Below are 20,983 nucleotides of genomic sequence, written 5' to 3' on the forward strand. Positions count from 1 at the left end.
TCCCTCTTCACAACTTTATCCACCTGGAGACATTTAGTGATGGCTGCAGTAGGAACGGGCTTTCTCTGGTCTTTGTCAGGGAGCTCAGAATAAGGATATTGTACGAAACATGCTCCTGTATTTGTTTATTGGAAGTGAAAATATAATTATCATTGACATGAAAAACATCTCCAATAAATAATTGTATCTTTGACTATTAGTCCAGATTTGAAGCCATAAAAGGTGTGAATATTTAACACATTTAATATTGAGTATTGGCAAATGCTGTTGGGCAAGACTTGAGAGACATGTTGGAAAATGTACTTCCTCTCCAATGAGCCTTTGAACAAACATGGACTGTAACGATGTACGCTGAGAGTAGGGAAGCAAGTAGGGAGTGAGTATCTAATAAATAAACGGACATAAAACAAGAAACACAAATAACGCACTGACATGAGTCAATAACACCTGAGGAAATAACCAAGGAGAGTGACAAATATAGGGAAGGTAATCAAGGAGGTGATGGAGTCCAGGTGAGTGTAATGAGGCAGGTGATGATGGTGACAGGTGTGCACAATAATCAGCAGCCTGGTGACCTAGAGGCCAGAGAGGGCGCACATAGTGCGCGGCTCCAGTAGCTGGATGCAGACCAAAATGACGGTCCCGGGGATCAGGAGCGGACCAGTCACCTCTCCTGACGGACTGGCTGAGGCGTGAGACCCCGATGAACCGGCTGAGACGTGAGAGCCCGACAAGCTGGCTGAGGCCTCCCTGGTAGCTCCAGTACTGACACCTGGAACCAACATACCTCCCAACACAAAAAAAAACAAAGAAAGAAACACTCCCCGATGCTTCCCTTAGATAAGGTGTTATTCTGTAATGATGACGCCGTGAGTAAAGAAGCAGGTGCAGGTAAAATGTTTAATGAAAACAACAAACATGATAGCGTAACAGAAGCAAGGTAACATGAACACAGGTACCAACTGAGGAATGAACAAAAGGAAGGGACCTATAAAGGGGAGGTAATGAGGTCCAGGTGTGAATCATAATGATGAGTGCCAGGTGAGCATAATGATGAGTGCCAGGAGGGCGCAATGATGAGTGCCAGGTGAGCGTAATGATGAGTGCCAGGAGGGCGTAATGATGAGCACCAGGAGGGCGTAATGATGAGTGCCAGGTGAGCGTAATGATGAGTGCCAGGTGAGCGTAATGATGAGTGCCAGGAGGGCGTAATGATGAGCACCAGGAGGGCGTAATGATGAGTGCCAGGTGAGCGTAATGATGAGCACCAGGTGTGCACAATGTTGATTCCCAGGGCCGGTGGTTAGTATTCCACCGACGTGGCACACCGGAGGGGAGGAGCAGGAGTAGACGTGACATGGACATAACAGTCTTGTTCATCTTAATACTGTTACTACCTTGTCAAATATATACACAGTCATTATTTTCTCAATAAAATAAAAGTGACAAAAAAGTATCTCTATAGTACAAAGTGATAACGGAATCCTTTAAAGCTCAGGCACAAGAACAGAAAAAACGAAAGATTTGAATCTCTCTTCATTTTCTGCATATCACATTACTTCCTAACCAGAGAATCCCAAATGTGTGCGTTTCCAGTGGAAAATAGATCTACCCTTCATCATATTCCTCTTTAGTCATGCGGCTTTAATTAAATAAGCAGCGTGCAAGTGTAACTAAATATAGCTATCTGAAAGCTGAGCGACCCAAGCAGGAATTACTGCCAGTGCTAAAATCCTCCATCCTCTCCATTAATATGCTATCAAAAGTTTGCTCATGAAAAATAAATGGGAAATAATGTAAAAGATACCTGAAGTTGTGGAACGAACATGCAGTGGTAATGCTATCCTTCCTCTCTCTCTCTCTCTCTCTCTCTCTCTCTCTCTCTTGCTCTCGCTCTCTCTTGCTCTCTCTCTGTCTCTTGCTCTCTCTGTCTCTTGCTCTCTCTCTCTCTCTTGCTCTCTCTCTCTCTCTCTCTCTCTCTCTCTCTTGCTCTCTCTCTGTCTCTTGCACGAACTTTAAGCAATGATTGAAAGTCTCTTTCCTGAGTGAGCTCAAACTAAATAGCACCTATGGCTAGTACCTGCTACCTGTCCTGCATGTTCCCTATGTGTAGCCTAAACTTCCAGCTTTGTCGCTTTGTCCAGCCATGTTAAATGATGTGCTGTAGGACTTTACCATGGTCATAGCCTGCTCGGTTTTTGGTAGCGGGCTCCCAGGGAGCTGCAGGACCTGGAGGAGCACTTGATGTCAGAAAGTATCTTATCTTGAAAGACAGGTTCATTGTCACCTTCTAATTACAGGTGAATCTAAACCATGTGGATAAATTACCTGGATAGGTCTGGCTTATGCGGTACATGGGGGTGGGGTAAGGGAGGGGGTGGGAGTGCATGTGGGTTATTGTTACAGTGGTGCGAGCCAGCCGTGGGGGGCAGGTGGTGGGGGGTGCAAGTAGGTTACTGTTACAGTGTGGCGATCAGGGTGGGGGGGGTGCAGGTTGTGTAACAGGGGGAGGCTCAGGGGTTCCTAATGGGGTAGTGGAGGGGTGTGTGTCTGTGTGTGAGGGGATACAGTTACAGTGGGGCGAGCCGTCGGGAGGCAGGTGGTGTAGGCTGTATGTGGTGGGGACAGGGGTTCCTTTTCAGCTCTCTGCTCTCTCCACTCTCTCGGCTCTGCTACATTATTCATCAGCATCGAGGGGATCAGTCTCTCCTCCTCTGTAAAAGAGATGAGCACCCACTGAGCCTCCCTGAAACTATCTCTCTCTCGAAAACATGTTCATCCCATCCATGCAACATAATCACAGGTTATGACAAGAACTTGTCAAGTCTTCCTCAGTGTTTGCTGTTGAAGTCTTCAGTGTTTGGCTACTTTGGCAAGTACTTTCAGTGAGACAATATAATTTTTCTTAACCTGGCAATTCAGTTAAGAAAACCTTCTTATTCACAATGATGGCCTACTGGGGCACAGGGGCTTAACTGCCTTGGTCAGGGGCAGTACTACATATTTTTACCTTGTCAGCTCCGGGATTTGCTAGACAGCGCTCTAACCACTAGGCTACCGGCCACCCCAGACAATAGCTAGGATGTTGTTGTTAATAAGCACACATTATCAGAACCAGGCTGTTGACTTTCACTGTTTCTTATCTGGGTTATAAACATACATAACATGTAATCAGTGCTGAACTCCCCTTGGGGTTTGTGGAAGGGTTGGGGGTCACTTCAGTTTTCATTTTAGTCAAGTCAAGCACGTGAAATAAACTTCACCCATTTGTCACTGAGGATTTGTCAATTTATTAATTTAATTAATTTCAGTTTCAATTTAAAAATGAATTGACCCCAAACCTGGTTGTAATTCAGCTGATATTGTAGTTGAAATTACATTACAATATAAATACTTACTTTTTTGTGTGACTTTATTGTAATGATCAGGCAAATTTTAGGTCTGGAGATTTTAAGTTAGGGTGTAACCAATTAACCAAGTTGAAGGAATGCCTAATGAGCTAATTATTATTTTGGAGTGACCGACTTCTCTGAACCCCTCTTCCTGACAGCTGAAGGTCCAAAGCCTCTGATTCTCTACTTTATGCACAGTCCCTGCTCTAATCGTTCAGCTGTCCAGAGAACCGGCTACCCTGACGAATGGTGCTTGTTTAATAAAGTTAGGTCAAAGATGAATAAATGTCTGCAAGTATTCTACATAACATAACTGAATATAATAGAATAGTATAACGTTATTATTTTACCACAGCGGATCACCCACCCACTAGGTTATCACTGTATAACGGGCTCAATAACATGCTACACTTCCTCCCTCAACATTCAAGGAAGTGCAGCTCAATAGTAGCCTATAGCAGGATAATGAATTATATCCTGAGCAACTCTGGCACAAGCAGGAAATCATCATCATTTTATAAAGATGTCAGCTTAAAGGTGTTATGTGTCATGGTTACTGCTGTTCCATGGCTATTTATATTAATGATTTAGAATCACTGAAATATGAATTACAGATTGTGGCTTTAAAAACAGGTGTAGACCTTACCGTGAAATACTTACTTACAAGCCCTTAACCAACAGTGCACTTCAAGAAGAGTTAAGAAAATGTTTACCAAATAAACGAACATAAAAAATATCAAAAGTAACACAATAATATACGAGTAATGAGGCAATGTACTTCTGACAGCTCGTGAGCAGCAGTATGTGATCAGAGAAATTCTATATAGTGCAAAGTTATTATATAGCCTAGGCTATGAGGGGGTACTGGTACCGAGTCAATGTGCAGGGGTTATGTTGGGTCTTTCTAAAGGGGTTAGACTGTGTGTGTGTGGCATATGCAGAGTTAGAGAGATGGTTAATGGGATGTTTAGATTGTCGTGGTGAGGTTCATGGTGCACCCCCTTCCCCAGCCAACCACAAAGGACCAATATGTCCTTATATTTTCTGTGAACTGTAGGTAGTTATTTCAATGCACATTTGTCATTTTGAAAAACACATTTTCCATAAATTCCACAAATTCCATACTTGAGTATACCTTCTTCTTTGGATCTTCACAACACAAAGTCACAAACACTCACAAATACTAAAACACTTTTCTTACAAACTTGTTTCCTCTAATTATAGGATTTTGAGATATTAAAATGTCCCTGCCTGTAACAGTGTGTATAATGCATAGATTAAGTAGCCTAGAAACGAATCTAGTCATAAAGATTCATATTTAACTTTCCTAATTTAACTTAACTTGCAGTAATGCACATGTGAGAATAAACAACAACTGAGATTTTAAGCAAATAACTATTGGTCATAAAATAATAAGAAAACATCTTGAAGCTGTAAGCATGTCAAAACTCATAGCCTAGGCTACATAATGTCGTTGCACTATATAGAATTTCTCTGATCACATACTGCTGCTCAACAGCTGTCAGAAGTAGCCTAGGCTACTGACAAAACAAGTGCATGAGACTTGACAGAGTTACAATGTAACATGTGTTTGTAAAACTCTGAAATTGACAAAGTATTGAAATGTTAAGATTTACTCCTTTTGCGTTTTCTTTATATATTTGTCTTTATCAGATTGTTTAGTTTTGTTACATAATCTTTTAAACAATATTGTAGCCTATTATTTTGCTGTGATACACAGTAATACCCTACCACGGTTGGTTAGATCGTGAACAAATCTAAGTGAGCTACTTTGATTCATGAATTTAGAAATGTGTTTTTATCGCACGAAAATATCGTGTATCGTGTTCATTCGAGGGAAAATAATATTATGCGCGGTGAGCTAGAGCTGCCTGCGTTTCTTCTTTCAGCCTGGCTCGCGCGGCTGCTGCTGGTTGTGAGGCTCGCGCTGCACGGTGTGTGAGAATCCTGGGTCATTTGAAGGTTAGCAGTCTCGGATGGGTTCATAGAAAGTTCACTCGCATATATTAGGCAATTCAATCTTTCATTCTCTGTGAGCAAACTAGTATGAAATGAGCTGCATGGAGGCAGGATAACCCATCCGTCATCCGAACGGGGAGATATGGTTTTAAAACGCGATCTGTAATATTTATAAGAACATATTTTCAGTACGGTGGGCTCGAGCGAGTAGCTTGTTAAGCGCACTGGACCGAGCTGTGCACGTTGGAACGTTACGGAGGTGACTGACTGGCTGACACACGTTGGAACGTTACGGAGGTGATTGACTGGCTGACACACGTTGGAACGTTACGGAGGTGACTGACTGCCTGACACACGTTGGAACGTTACGGAGGTGATTGACTGGCTGACACACGTTGGAACGTTACGGAGGTGACTGACTGCCTGACACACGTTGGAACGTTACGGAGGTGACTGACTGGCTGACACACGTTGGAACGTTACGGAGGTGACTGACTGGCCGAAACACGTTGGAACGTTACGGAGGTGACTGACTGGCCGACACACGTTGGAACGTTACGGAGGTGACTGACTGTTTGACACACGTTGGAACGTTACGGAGGTGACTGACTGTCTGACACCTTTTCGTCTCAACAACCGGACACCAGAGGAAAATGGCAAATCATCATTCGGGTCAATTACAAGCTTTTAGCGGTGTTGTCTGTCATAATTCATGACATAGTCTGGGAAGAAGACCAATATTTTACGTGCCATAAAGGGGCAGACTTTGATGGAGTTGTGTGCACTTATGTTCGCGATTATTATCCACACCTAAATTATATTTAAAGGGATACAATAACAGGCAGACTTTTGCGACTAAGGGAAATCATGTTTGATTGCATGGATTTGCTAGCGGTGAGCCCGGGACAAATGTTGGATTTCTACACTTCGAGTCCCTCTTCGTGCATGCTACAAGAGAAGGCACTGAAAGCGTGCTTCGGCGGGCTCGCTCAGAGAGACTGGCAACACCGCCGGAGCGCACATTGTAGGTTCACTTTTTTTCCCTTTCATTTCACGTGTCTACAGCCTAGTAGCTTCATAACAGTACCCTATCATAATAATGACATAATGAAATTATAATAACCATGATGTGCGTGGCTTGTCCACTTAATCTCTTTGATCATCTCTTTATATTGTGTCCATGCACCCCTCCTCACAGTGTTTCCTGTCTTCTCATTTCCTCTCTTCTGATGCGTTTAATGACCACACATTGAATATGCCCAGCACACACACACACACACACACACACACACACACACACACACACACACACACACACACACACACACACACACACACTTGTGACCCCCATCATTGCCCCTTAAATCACCCTAATGTGCCATAAACAGTGTTGTAGGGCATACCTGTCTGAGTGTTAAGTAACTAGTTAGATAACTTATTCGAGAATTAAATACAAGCAAAAATAGAACAGAATAGAATAGATACTTTATTGTCCATCATTCTTTAAAACATAAATCGTTCTTATATCTCAAATGACTTGTAGAGCAGCCATTGACTTAATTTGTAACAACTCACACTTTTTTTGTCCTGTCACTGTGACATGGCCCTGTGTTCGAAGCGTTCCTCCTAGTCCTAGCCATGTCATATTTCATCTGTACACACTTGGGTCGTAAATTCTGGAGGTGGAAACAGCTCTCTACAGCAGGCTGATGTATGTTCAGTAGCTGCATCTCAAATAGCACCCTATTCCCTACATTGTGCAATACTTTTAAACCAGAGCCCTATAGGGCCCTGGTTAAAAGTACTGCACACTATAGGGAATAGGGTGCCATTTGGGATGCAAGCAGTATGTGATCTCCTGGTTCCTACACTGGGCGGAGGAATGCACAGAGTAAACACGGGCAGGCTGTGCCTTGACACTTCCCTCCCTCCCAGAAAAAGAGAGATGACAGGGGGCGGCTATAACCCCAGGACGTAGAGCATTGAGAAGCTCGCAAGTCTCTCTCTCTCTCCCACTCTCTCACTCTCTCAATTCAATTCAGAGATTTATTGGCATGGGAAACATATGTTTACATTAAATGTTTACATTGCCAAAGCAAGTGAAATAGATAGTAGATAAAGTGAAATTAAAAATGAACAGTAAACATTACAATCAGTAATGTTTCAAAGGAATAGAGACATTTCAAATGTCATATTATGGCTTTGTACAGTGTTTGTAACGATGTTAAAATAGTTAAAGTACAAAAGGGAAAATAAATAAACATAAATATGGGTTGTATTCTCTCTCCAACTTTTCAACAAGGTTCATTTTGAACGGCTTGCTCCAAGGCTATAGACAGACCTGTTTTACAGTGCATTGGGAATGTATTTAGACCCCTTGACTTTTTCCACATTTGGTTACGTTGCAGCTTTATTCTAACATGGATTAAAATACTTTTTTTCTCTTTTTCAATCCAAACATAATACCCCAATATGACAAAGTGAAAACAGGTGTTTAGATATGTGTTAAATTCAATTGATTGGGCATGATTTGGAAAGGTACACACCTGTCTATATAAGGTCTCACAGTTGCCAGTGCATGTCAGAGCAAAAACCAATCCCTAAGGTTGAATTAATTGTCCGTTGAACTGGATTGTGTTGAGGCACAGATCTGCGGAAGGGTAGCAAAAATTGTCTGCAGCATTGAAGGTCCCCAAGAACACAGTATCCTCAATTTTTCTTAAATGGAAGAAGATTGGAACCACCAAGACTCTTCCTAGAGCTGGCCGCCCAGCCAAACTGAGCAATCGGGGGAGAAGGGCCTTGGTCAGGGAGGTGACCAAGAACCCAATGGAAACTCTGACAGTGCTCCAGAGGTTCACTATGGAGATGGGAGAAACTTCCAGAAGGACAACCATCTCTGCAGCACTCCATCAATCAGGCATTCATGGTACAGTGGCCAGACGGAAGTCACTCCTCAGTAAAAGGCACATGGCAGCCCGCTTGGAGTTTGCCAAAAGGCACCTAAAGGACTCTCAGAACATGAGAAACAAGATTCTCTGGTCTGATGTAACCAATATTTAAATATTTGGCCTGCATGCCAAGCGTCACTTCTGGAGGCAGCATCATGCTGTGGGGATGTTTTTCATCAGCAGGGACTGGGAGACTAGTCAGGATTGACGGAAGGATGAACGGAGAAAACTACAGAGAGATCCTTGATTTAAAAAATATATATATATTTCACTTTTATTTAACCAGGTAGGCTAGTTGAGAACAAGTTCTCATTTACAACTGCGACCTGGCCAAGATAAAGCATAGCAGCGTGAACAGACAACAACACAGAGTTACACATGGAGTAAACAATAAACAAGTCAATAACACAGTAGAAAATAGAGTCTATATACATTGTGTTCAAAAGGCATGAGGAGGTAGGCGAATAATTACAATTTTGCAGATTAACACTGGCGTGATAAATTATCAGATGGTCATGTGCAGATAGAGATACTGGTGTGCAAAAGAGCAGAAAAGTAAACAAATAAAAACAGTATGGGGATGAGGTAGGTAAATTGGGTGGGCTATTTACCGATGGACTATGTACAGCTGCAGCGATCGGTTAGCTGCTCAGATAGCAAGTTGGTGAGGGAGATAAAAGTCTCCAACTTCAGTGATTTTTGCAATTCGTTCCAGTCACAGGCAGCAGAGAACTGGAAGGAAAGGCGGCCAAATGAGGTGTTGGCTTTAGGGATGATCAGTGAGATACACCTGCTGGAGCGCGTGCTACGGGTGGGTGTTTCCATCGTGACCAGTGAACTGAGATAAGGCGGAGCTTTACCTAGCATGGACTTGTAGATGTCCTGGAGCCAGTGGGTCTGGCGACGAATATGTATCGAGGGCAAGCCGACTAGAGTATACAGGTCGCAGTGGTGGGTGGTATAAGGTGTTTTAGTAACAAAACGGATGGCACTGTGATAAACTGCATCCAGTTTGCTGAGTATAGTATTGGAAGCTATTTTGTAGATGACATCTCCGAAGTCGAGGATCGGTAGGATAGTCAGTTTTACTAGGGTAAGTTTGGATGAAATTCTGCTTCAAGTACAGAGAGATCCTAAATGAAAATTTGCTCCAGAGCGCTCAGGACCTCAGACTGGGGCAAATGTTCACATTCCAACAGGACAATGACCCTAAGCACATAGCCAAGACAACACAGGACTGGCATCAGGACAAGTCTCTGAATGTCCTTGAGTGGCCCAGCCAGAGCCCGGACATGAACCCGATCTAACATCTCTGGAGAGACCTGAAAATATCTGTACAGCGATGCTCCCCATCCAACCTGAAAGAGCTTGAGAGGATCTGCAGAGAAGAATGGGAGAAACTCCCTAAATACAGGTGTGCCAAGCTTGTAGCGTCATATCCAAGAAGTCTTGAGGCTGTAATCGCTGCAAAGGTGCTTCAACAAAGTGCTGAGTACAGGGTCTGAATACTTATGTAAATGTGATATTTCAGTTTTTAATTTGATATAAATATGCAAACAATTCTAAAAATCTGTTTTTGCTTCGTCATTATGGGGAATTGTGCGTAGATTGATGAGGGGGGAAAAAACAGTTTAATCCATTTTAGAATAAGGCTGTAACATAAAAAATAAAAAAATTAAAGTGGAAAAAGTAAAGGGGTCTGAATACTTTCTGAATGCTGTCTATGAGACAGCCCCTTTTTTTCTGACAAGAATGATGGCACACATTCACTCACTCTCTTTACACACTCCATACGCAGAACATTGCTTAACATGTTTTTTTTTACTCACTCACTCAGAGAAGTAGGCTAGTCTGTCTGTCCTATCACACACTGATGAGAAGAAGTCAGTGGTTTGCAGTCCGATAATAACCTTAGCTTATGGAATACTTGCCTTATCTGTGTGTGTTTGCCTGAGGCCCCTCCACTCCTCTTCTTGAGAAGGTGTTTGTTTAAGCCCCCCCCCCCACTTGATTTATTATGATAGTATGATGACTGGAGAGCAGATAATGTTAAGCACTGCTGTACTGTCAGTCACGTCACTACACTTCCCAGGACGTGTTTGCTCTACAGGCACAAATCACAGTTGAAGTGGCCCTTATCAGTAACAGCGAAAGTGGAGAAGGTGGCTACTATTCACCCCCTACTCACCCCATTTCACTGCGCTCCTACAGTAGGCTACATTGGTTTTACATGAATAGCCTCTGTTTATTTGTTTAATTAGATTTGTTTATATTTTGCATTTGTATGCCCCATAAATTATAGCAAATTAGTTTATCTGGCAAAACAGATTTAATCCCACGTAAATCCTAGTTTCTACCTAAATTTGGTCATCTTAATTGATGGTTTAGCTGAGCTGCTATGTGTGCATACTGTGTGTATCCTATGTATAAGAAAGGTATGTGTGTGGGTGTGTTTGCCTTTGTGTGAATGCCTTACATGAGAGAATAGAGGGAATGCAATAACTGTATTCCATAGATTTATAATAGTTCCAGGTGTAGTAGCTAGTGCAGTGTTCCGTTCATGATTGATAAGACTCTATTATCGTGTCACTGTGGTGTGATCACTAATAGAAAATGTCATCATTTCTCGTCATTTCAGTACACCACTGTGTGTTCATTGTGTGTGTGCGTGCTTGTGTATGTGGGTGTGTGCATGTGTGTGTGTTCTACGTAATTAAATCATCTTGAACATTAAAGTATAAGTAACTCATCATGTTCATTAATCACCACACACAAGGTGCCTTTGATTAGCATTTTCAATGCAATTAGAAAACCATTTTCCATTCATGCACAGAGGGTGTGTGTGTGTGTGTGCACGTGTGTATGTATGTGTGTGTGTGTGTTGCAAATTATTCTGATAACAGATTTGCTTGTATTCATCACCAAGGCAATGTAGCAAAACAAGGTTGAACCGATTGGGCAATCTTTCTTTCCCCCCACTATTTCATATGCATAGACTACATTCACATTAGCCTTGTGGCATTGCACTCGTCTTGCAACGCTCTGCCCCCTTTCATGTTTAAATAAGGACCAGTTTAAATTGGACTTTAATTTAAAGAGCTTCCCAGAGAGGTCATTGAAACTGAGTTTTTTATTAATTAATTTATTCAGTGCAATGGAAGCCCCAAGGGTGTCAATTAGATCTATTCACTATGAGCTGCGCTCTAATAACACACACAGGCATGCACAAGCACACACACTCACATACACACACATAAGCCCTCTTTTTTTAGAATGAGCAGGAAAACAAATGGTTGTACGAAGGATACAATGAGAAGGTGTTTGTGTGTGTGTGTGATGATATTATGAAGTTTGATGCATGCGCTAAAACAGAAATATTTTCTAAATTCATAACTTAGTTTTATATGATGGACATTGTTCTTTGTGTTTATTTGTTTTCCATTATAGAATGGATATCAGGACAGTAATGTACAGTATATTAGTTACCATAGGTACTATTATGTATAGGCTTATAGAATTCAAGGTTATTGGTGAATGCAAGAAAATAAAAAAATAAACTCAGTTACAATATAAGGATAATCTTTGAAAAACTTGATAATATTTTATGTATTGAATCCTTTGACAGGAGTGATAGTCATACGGGTATAACACTACATGACAATACAGTATGAATGGTTTCTCTTTGTCTGTAGTCCATATGGCATTGGAAGCTGTAATCCCAAGGCCTTTCGAGACTTGAATACCAACATTGAAATGATTCACACGTTCACTTAAAGGGTCTAAGCGCTAGCCAACAATGACTTGTTCAGATATTTCTGAGGTTAGTTGACTCATCCCTTTGTCATCTTATTCTACTAGTGAAGTAGGTAATACTGATTTGTATTGCATGGATTATGTATGACATGGGCAGGCATAATAGTTAATAAAGTGTGTGTGTGTGTGTTTGTGTGTGTGGGTGGGTGGGTTCACGTGTGTGTACACATGCACGTGTTTTTGTGTGTGCCTGCATGCTTAAGTGTGTGTTTTGTGTGTGTGTGTGTACACGTGTGTGCTCCCATACACATGTATCAACAGTCTCATGTTTTCTCTGCAGTTACATCCTTGTAGCTGAACAACAATGTCCAATGCCAAGTTCTCCCTTTGTTGTAAACAATGAGCAGACAGACAGACCATACTTGAGATAACAGCATGATATGTTAATTAGGTCCTGTCCCTGTTCTTCTCTTTAAGGCTTAATGTGATTCAGATAGGGACATGAAAGACCATGAAAGATCACAGCTTTCACACCAAGCTGATTTTGCAGGTATGTGACAGGACAACTAACAGGTTGTCCTGTCACACAGGACAACCCTATGTGACAGGGTAACAACTTTGAAACGATGCTGGTGCTGGAACACCACACCACACTACTGCCCGCTGGTCCCAGATCTGTCAGGCCATTCTCTCTGTTTGGCAATGACAATGACCATAGGATTTGGCTATACACCACAAACAGATCTGGGACCAGGCTATACCACCTAAGAGGCCAGGGTTCTGATCTGGAGGCACGGTTTCGACTGCTACAATCATGCTTCGGTACTGCAGTTTAACTGACATCTGGCCCAGAAAGACAATTTCCATAGATAAGTCAAATTTGAAAATGTCTAATAAGACACTTTAGTCATCATCTTTGTGCACAAAAGATCCACTGAATTTTTCATATAATTGTTGCTGAGGCCGATTCCCCCCCATCACTCACAGCTGACAATATTAGCATTTTATATTCATCCAAGGTTTGCCATGTTTTTAGTTGCTCGCGCTAATGCGTATGTGAAGTTGGGCCGTGTAAATCATATGCAACCCAGATATAGACGTCCATGAATCGGCCAATGTGAGTAGATTACATTGAAGACAATGGTCGGACATCTTGGATGCAGTTCACTTACCCACCCGAGGAAGAAATTCCCATTGAGAGAAGCAACGGACTACATTGGAAAAAGGAAGAGTGCTTTTATCTGATTTCACTCTTACATTTGTCAGATGTCACTCTGACATGATGGATGGTGACTCACTTTTATATTACTGCTAAAAATGAAACAATTAGCAGGAAATGCATTTTTCTATTTTTGCTGTAGATCCACTGAACCATTAGACTGAATGGGTTTCCAGACTTCTTTTGAGGAACTTCCCAGCAAACCAAATTTGTTTCTGTGAAAGTTCTCAGAACATTTGTCAGGTTGCGGCAAATGTTCTCATAACACAAAAACTGGCCAGTCGTGCTGATGATTAAACAATGATTGTATAAAACATTTGCCTGATGTTGCAAGAATGTTATCAGAACACATTTTTCTGTTCTTTTAAGGTTTTCCAAATGTTTCATTCGTTTAAAATAACTTAATGTGAATCTTAGCTAATGTTCTGGGAATGTCCTCTGTTTGCTGGGTTGTCTCTATCTCAGAGATTAGTAGCCTGTCTAATGCAGGTCTCCTTTACTGCTAAGGTTCCAAAGTATAACTTGCAACAAAATCAGACATCTTGACATGTTCTAACAACTCCAGAGTGTGTGTGTGTTCCTACATCCCCAGAGCTGACGTGTGGCGTGGGCGCCCAAAGGTCAAGGCAGAGAGGGTGGCTTGGAGGTTAGCCACAGTCACAGGACATGAACATCTGATCCAAACATGGTGCCCTTCAGTGGTTCAAACCAAGGTCCAGTGCCAAACCCTGACACCTCTATCTAGTCCCATTTAAGAGCTGTTGGCCTTCAAATGAAATTAAATCAAATTTTATTGGTCACATACACATATTTAGCAGATGTTATTGCAGGTGTAGCGAAATGCTTGTGTTCCTAGCTCCCACAGTGCAGTAATATCTAATAATTCACACAAACCTAAAAGTACAAGAATGGAATTAAGAAATACATAAATATTAGGACGAGCAATGTCAGAGTGGCATTGACTAAAATACAGTAGAATAGAATACAGTATATACATATAAAATGAGAAAAGTATGTAAACATTATTAAAGTGACTAGTGTTCCATTATTCAAGTGGCCAGTGAATCCATGTCTATGTATATAGGGCAGCAGCCTCTAAGGTGCAGGGTTGAGTAACCGGGTGGTAGCCGGCTAGTGATGACTATTTAACAGTCTGATGGCTATGAGATAGAAGCTGTCTCTCGGTCCCAGCTTTGATATTCCTGTACTGACCTTGCCTTCTGGATGATAGTGGGGTGAACAGGCCGTGGTTCGGGTGGTTGATGTCCTTGATGATCTTTTTGGCATTCCTGTGACATCGGGTGGTGTAGGTGTCTTGGAGGCAGGCAGGCAGTGTGCTCATGCTGATGTGTTGGGCAGACTGCACCATCCTCTGCAGTGCAGTTGCCATACAAGGTGATGATATAGCCCAACAGGATGCTCTCAATTGTGCATCTGTAAAGGTTTGTCAGGGTCTTAGGGGCCAAGCCAAATTTCTTCAGCTTCCAGAGGTTGCCACGCTGTCTGTGTGGGTGGACCATTTCAGATTGCCAGTGATGTGTACACCAAGGAACTTGAAGCTTTCTACCTTCTCTACTGCGGTCCCGTCGATGTGGATAGGGGCGTGCTCCCTTTGCTGTTTCCTGAAGTCCACATTCAGCTCATTTGTTTTGTTGACGTTGAGGGAGTGGTTATTTTCCTGCCACCACTCGCCCAGGGCCCTCACCTCCTCCCTTTAGGCTGTCTCGTCATTGTTGGTAATCAGGCCTACTATTGTTGTGTCGTCTGCAAACTTGATGATCGAGTTGGAGGCGTATGTGGCCACACAGTCATGGGTGAACAGGGAGTACAGGAGGGGGCTGAGCACACACCCTTGTGGGACCCATGTGGTGAGGATCAGGGAAGTTGATGTGGCCCGTCAGGAAGTCCAGGACCCAGTTGCATAGGGCAGGGTTCAGACCCAGGGCCCCAAGCTTAATGATGAACTTGGAGGGTACTATGGTGTTGAATGCTGAGCTATAGTCAATGAACAGCATTCTTACGTAGGTATTTCTCTTGTCCAGATGGGATAGGTCAGTGTCATGACGATTGCATCGTCTGTGGATCTATTGGGGCGGTAAGCAAATTGAAGTGGGTCTAGGGTGGCAGCTAAGGTGGAGGTGATATGATCCTTAACTCGTCTCTCAAAGCACTTCATGATGACAGAAGTGAGTGCTACGAGGCGATAGTCCTTTAGTTCAGTTACCTTTGCTTTCTTGGGTACAGGAACAATGGTGGACATATTGAAGCAAGTGGGGACAGCAGACTGGGATAGGGAGAGGCTGAATATGTCCGTAAACACTCAAGCCAACTGGTCTGCGCATGCTCAGAGGATGCGGCTATGGATGCCGGAGGGGCCGGCAGCTTTGCGAAGGTTAACGCGTAAATTTCTTTCTCATGTCGGCCACAGAGAATGAGAGCCACAGTCCTTGGGAGCGGGCCGCGTTGGTGGCACTGTGTTATCCTCAAAGCGGGCGATGGTGTTTAGCTTGTCCGCGAGCAAGACGGCGGTGTCCGTGATGTGGCTAGTTTTCCCTTTGTAATCCGTGATTGTCTGTAGACCCTGCCACATACGTCTCGTGTCTGAGCCGTTGAATTGTGACTCCACGTTGTCTCTGTACTAACGTATTGCCTGTTTGATTGCATTACAGAGGGAATAACTACACTGTTTGTATTCAACCATATTCCCAGTCACCTTGCAGTGGTTAAATGCGGTGGTTTGTGTTTTCAGTTTTTTCGAATGCTGCCATCTATCCACGGTTTCTGGTTCCCCTATACACTTCCTGATGAACTCAGTCACCGCTTCCGTGTATACATCAATGTTATTCTCAGAAGATACCCGGAACATATCCCAGTCCACGTGATTAAAACAATCTTGAAGCATGGATTTGGGAGTTGCAGTGGTTGAGAGTTTTACCAGAGCGAGTACTACAGTCAATGTGTTGACAGAACTTCTGTAGCGTTTTCCTCAAATTTGCTTTGTTAAAATTCCCAGCTACAATAAATGCGGCCTCAGGATATGTGGTTTCCAGTTTGCATGAGGTCCAAAGTCATTCTTTGAGGGCCGTCGTGGTATCGGCTTGAGGGGGAATATACACGGCTGTGACTAACCGAAGAGAATTCTCTTAGGAGGTAATAGGGTTGGCATTTGATTATGAGGTATTCTAGGTCAGGTGAACAAAAGGACTTGAGTTCTGTATGTTATCACAATCACACCATGAGTAGTTAATCATGAAACATACACCACTGCCTTTCTTCTTCCCGGAGAGTTCTTTATTCATGTCTGCGCGATGTACTGAGAACCCAACTGGTTGTATGGAATGGGACAGTGTATGGAATGGAACAGTGATTCTGTGAAACAGAGTATGTTACAGTCCCTGAAGTCTCTCAAAGGAGATCCTCACCCTGAGCTCGTCTACTTTATTGTCCAGAGACTGAACATTAGCGAGTAATATACTCGGAAGCGGTGGATGATGTGCACGCCTCCTGAGTTGGACTAGAAGTCCACTCCGAATACCTCTTCTCCGCCGGTGACGTCTTGTAGCAGCCTCTGGGATAAGTTCAATTGCCCTGGAGAGTGTGAAGAAAGGATCAAATTCAGGAAAGTCATATTCCTGGTCGTAATGCTGGTGAGTTACCACCGCTCTGATATCCAAAAGTTATTTCCGGCTGTATGTAATAACACAAAAAATACTACAAAGTTGCTTAGGAGCTAAATGCAGATCTGCCATGTCTGTCGGCACCATTCAGTTTCAGTGGCTCTTTTAGATGCAGTTTGATTGGTTCCCTCTACAGGGAGACACTTTGCACTTGATGTGTGCCGTCCTGAAATCTGACTAGACAGACCGTTTCCCTGTGAATTTTCAGCATCCCCCACATGTCAGCACCCCATGACCAGTGTCAGTCTGCCGTCTGTTTCCACCGTTCTCTCTCCTAATCAAAAATTACTTTTTCCTCACAAGGCATACATATTTTTTATAGTTTCTATCTTCTCTTCCAGTCAGTGTTTAACTTATTGGTGACAGGGGGGAAGTATTGAGTAGCTTAGATGAATAAGGTGCCCAGAGTAAACTACCTGCTACTCTGTCCCAGATGCTAATATATGCATATTATTAGTAGTATTGGATAGAAAACACTCTGAAGTTTCTAAAACTGTTTGAATGATGTCTGTGAGTATAACAGAACTCATATGGCAGGCGAAAACCTGAGAAAATCCAACCAGGAAGTGGTAAATCTGAGGTTTGTAGTTTTTCAACTCTTTGCCATTCCAATATACAGTGTAAATGGGGTCATACTGCACTTCCCAAGGCTTCCACTAGATGTCAACAGTCTTTAGAACTTTGTTTGAGGATTCTACTGTGAAGTGTGGCCAAATAAGAGGGGAATGAGCCAGGTGTCTGGCAGAGTGCCACAGGCTAGTGACGTGCGGTCACGAGAGAGTTAGCTCTCGTTCCATTGCTTTTCTACAGACAATGTAATTCTCCGGTTGGAAGATTGGAGATTGATTCTATACTTAGTTTGACAAGTTTCTACGACCTGTAATATAACTTTTTGAACTTTTCGTCCGACGTTCGGCTGGACCTGAACGCGGGTTTGGATTTGTTTACCAAACGCCCTAACAAAAGAAACTATTTGGACATAAATGATGAACTTTATCGTGGAACTGGGATTCCTGGGAGTGCATTCTGATGAAGATCATCAAACGTAAGTGCATATTTATAATGCTATTTCTGTCTAATGTTGACTACACAATATGGCGGATATCTTTTTGGCTGCTTTGTTGTCTGAACGCTGTACTCAGATTATTGCATGGTTTGCTTTTTCCGTAACGTTTTTAAAAAATCTGACAGCGGTTGCATTAAGGAGAAGTATATCTCTAATTCCATGTATAACACTTGTCTTTTCATCAACATTTATTATGGGTATTTCTGTAAATTGATGTGGCTCTCTGCACAATCACCGCATGTTTTAGAACTACTGAACGTAACGCGCCAATGTAAAAGGAGATTTTTTTATATAAATATGCACTTTAGCGAACAAAACATACATGTATTGTGTAACATTAAGTCAGTGTCATCAGTGTCATCTGATGAAGAGCATCAAAGGTTAGTGATTCATTTGATCTCTATTTGTGCTTTTTGTGACTCCTCTCTTTGGCTGGAAAAATGGCTGTGTTTTTCTGTGACTTGGTGGTGACCTAACATAATCGTTTGTGGTGCTTTCGCTGTAAAGCCTTTTTGAAATCAGACACTGTGGCTGGATTGATGAGATTTGTATCTTTAAAATGGTGTAAAATACTTGTATGCTTGAGGAATTTTAATTATGAGATTTTTGTTGTTTTGAATTTGGCACAATGCACTCTCACTGGCTGTTGGCAAGGTGGGATGCTATCGTCCCACATATCCCAGAGAGGTTAAAGAAGGGATTATAGATAACCTTCTGAATTAAATGTGTACTACAGCCCTACAGCCAGTGCTGCTATGTCTCCCTCCCACCGCAAAGCTGCTTCTAATTTGGTGTACTTTGGGTGAACTTCGACTGTTTCCTATTGACTCTCTTTCTCCACCCGCTTGGTGTATGTGAGTTGTTTGTGTGAGCTACGTGTTCCTGCAGAAAACCCAGAGGAAGAGGGGGAGAAAAACACTTCCAGCTTGAATAAACTGCCAGGGGAGAGGTGGGGTTGTGGAGGGAACTGGATGTCCATGTGTGGCTCTAGTAACTTAGGCCGTACTGTGTATTGGTAGGACAGTTTCCTCGTGCAACACGGCACTCTAGTGTCTACTAGCGATAGTTTGGGTTTTAGAAAAAAATTGTTATCAGTGCCCTCAACTGTATATACTCAGGTCAACGTTTAGGTGTAGTACATCCCCTAATTCTTCCCATACTGTCCAGTGCCTGTCTCTCCACCTCTTCACGGGTAGATCATCACAGCTTCCTCTTAGTATAGCCCAAACACACAACAGGCTAACCCCAGGAACTCGGGAAATGCGTCTGTCTTTCACTCTCTCTACCCATCTCCATATTTCTCTCTTATGCACACTGTCTTTTCCCTTTGTCTTTTTTATTTTCCCTGTCTCGTTCTTCCTGTTCATTTTCTCTCTCTGTTTGTTAAAAGTAGGGCCATTGTAAATGGATCGCTGCAGTATAACAATCATTTGGACGTAACTGTGGTCTCATGAGTACAGTGTAGAAACCGTTCATGTCCTGATTCCATGTCGTTGTGATATAATTGTGCTAAATGGTGTGTGCGCATGTGTGTGTGTGTGTGCGTGCATGTGTGTGTTCAGAACAGATCTTGCCTTAGTTACCTCCCTCCTAGCCATCTGTGAGGTCTGTAGACCATGTGGGTGAAGAGTCCTGATTGTTTTCATATCACTGGTCATCTGTTTATCTGACTGTTATCATGGGGACAATGTGGTGGACAGCAGGTAGGGACAGGTGGACATAGTGAGCATAGACATGGTTGATTGACCCACACATGATTTTTTATTGACCTATAGGACCCTTATTCTTCTTCTTCTTCTTCTTCTACTACTACTTCACCACCCACAGCAAACCATAGCCATAACAGTGCTCTTTTCCGACTCAGCCTCTGTCTTTTCACTTATTCTTTCCCCCATTCAGAGGTTGACCTCCCTCCCTCCTCCTCTAGTCCGGGTGTGTTTTCCTGTTTGACCATGCTGGCTGGTTCAGCAGGGGGCTAAGAGTTCAGCAGGATAAGCTATGAGACATTTTTCACACACACACACACACACACACACACACACACACACACACACACACACACACACACACACACACACACACACACACACACACACACACACACACACACACACACACACACACAGTATTCTCACATGCACACTGATACACAAACACACACACACTGCTCCCACCCCTTGGTTCGTCTTGTCTGTCGCTGGTCTTTAGTCTCCGTAATGGTGCTGGTGTGTAGGTATGTTAACATGTGGTGAAGTTAGTTCGCTGCAGAGCCAAAGCTTAATCACCCAGAAAATTGAGGAAAAGCTCCCCAGCGCCCGATATATAGTGCTGTACATGCACACACACAGAGACACACTCACATAGACACACGTACGCACAATCAAACACACATACACACACACACAACACCGAAGAGGGGAAATGCATCTGCCTTTATTTGCTCTACCTGTCTGCAGGTAGCCACACTCCCAGATCCAACCATGAGTTTCAAATAGGCAGCGCCGAGTGTCATGTAAAAATCTTCCCAGAGTGAAATAATTCCCAATTGTTCTGAATGTGTTGTGATTGTGATGTCATGTAACATTTCTCACAGCGTGAAATTGTTCCCAGTTCAGTAATTGCACGCTCGTCTTTTTGTGTGGATGGCTGAGCTCATGCGGCTGTCCCTCACACCCTCCCTCGCCCTTGATTTAGCTAGCTAGCATAATTAGCAGTCAGTTGGTAGAGATGGCTTGTTCTCAGAGGTGTGCAGTTTTAGCTTGTTTGTATAGCTAAATAAAGAAATCTAAAAGCTAGATTTTAGCCAAAGTATAAACAACTGTTTCACAACTCCACTAGTTACTTTTGATAACCAAATGTATTTAGCTAGCGATCTGCCATTCTGTGCATGACATGATAGGCTACACTAGCTAGCTAGCACAACTAGCTAGCTTATAACTTTACCC

The 20,983-nt window shown here is 42.8% G+C and overlaps 1 protein-coding gene across 2 annotated transcripts in view; it reads left to right on the forward strand.

Annotated features, from left to right (window-relative positions):
* Positions 1 to 20,983, forward strand: part of LOC109887187 (retinoic acid receptor beta) — a 156,332-nt gene that overhangs the window by 42,654 nt on the left and 92,695 nt on the right. The window contains exon 1 of one of the 2 annotated variants that reach the window (XM_031788754.1): positions 5,288 to 6,396. The exons of the other annotated variant lie outside the window; for it this stretch is intronic. Within the exon in view, the coding sequence (XP_031644614.1) occupies positions 6,240 to 6,396 (157 nt within the window). The 5' untranslated portion in view covers positions 5,288 to 6,239. Of the gene's footprint in view, positions 1 to 5,287; positions 6,397 to 20,983 lie in introns of those variants that run through there. 2 annotated transcript variants of the gene reach the window in all.

Source organism: Oncorhynchus kisutch, linkage group LG14, assembly GCF_002021735.2.
Source record: "Oncorhynchus kisutch isolate 150728-3 linkage group LG14, Okis_V2, whole genome shotgun sequence".
In the NCBI taxonomy this organism is placed as follows: domain Eukaryota; kingdom Metazoa; phylum Chordata; class Actinopteri; order Salmoniformes; family Salmonidae; genus Oncorhynchus; species Oncorhynchus kisutch.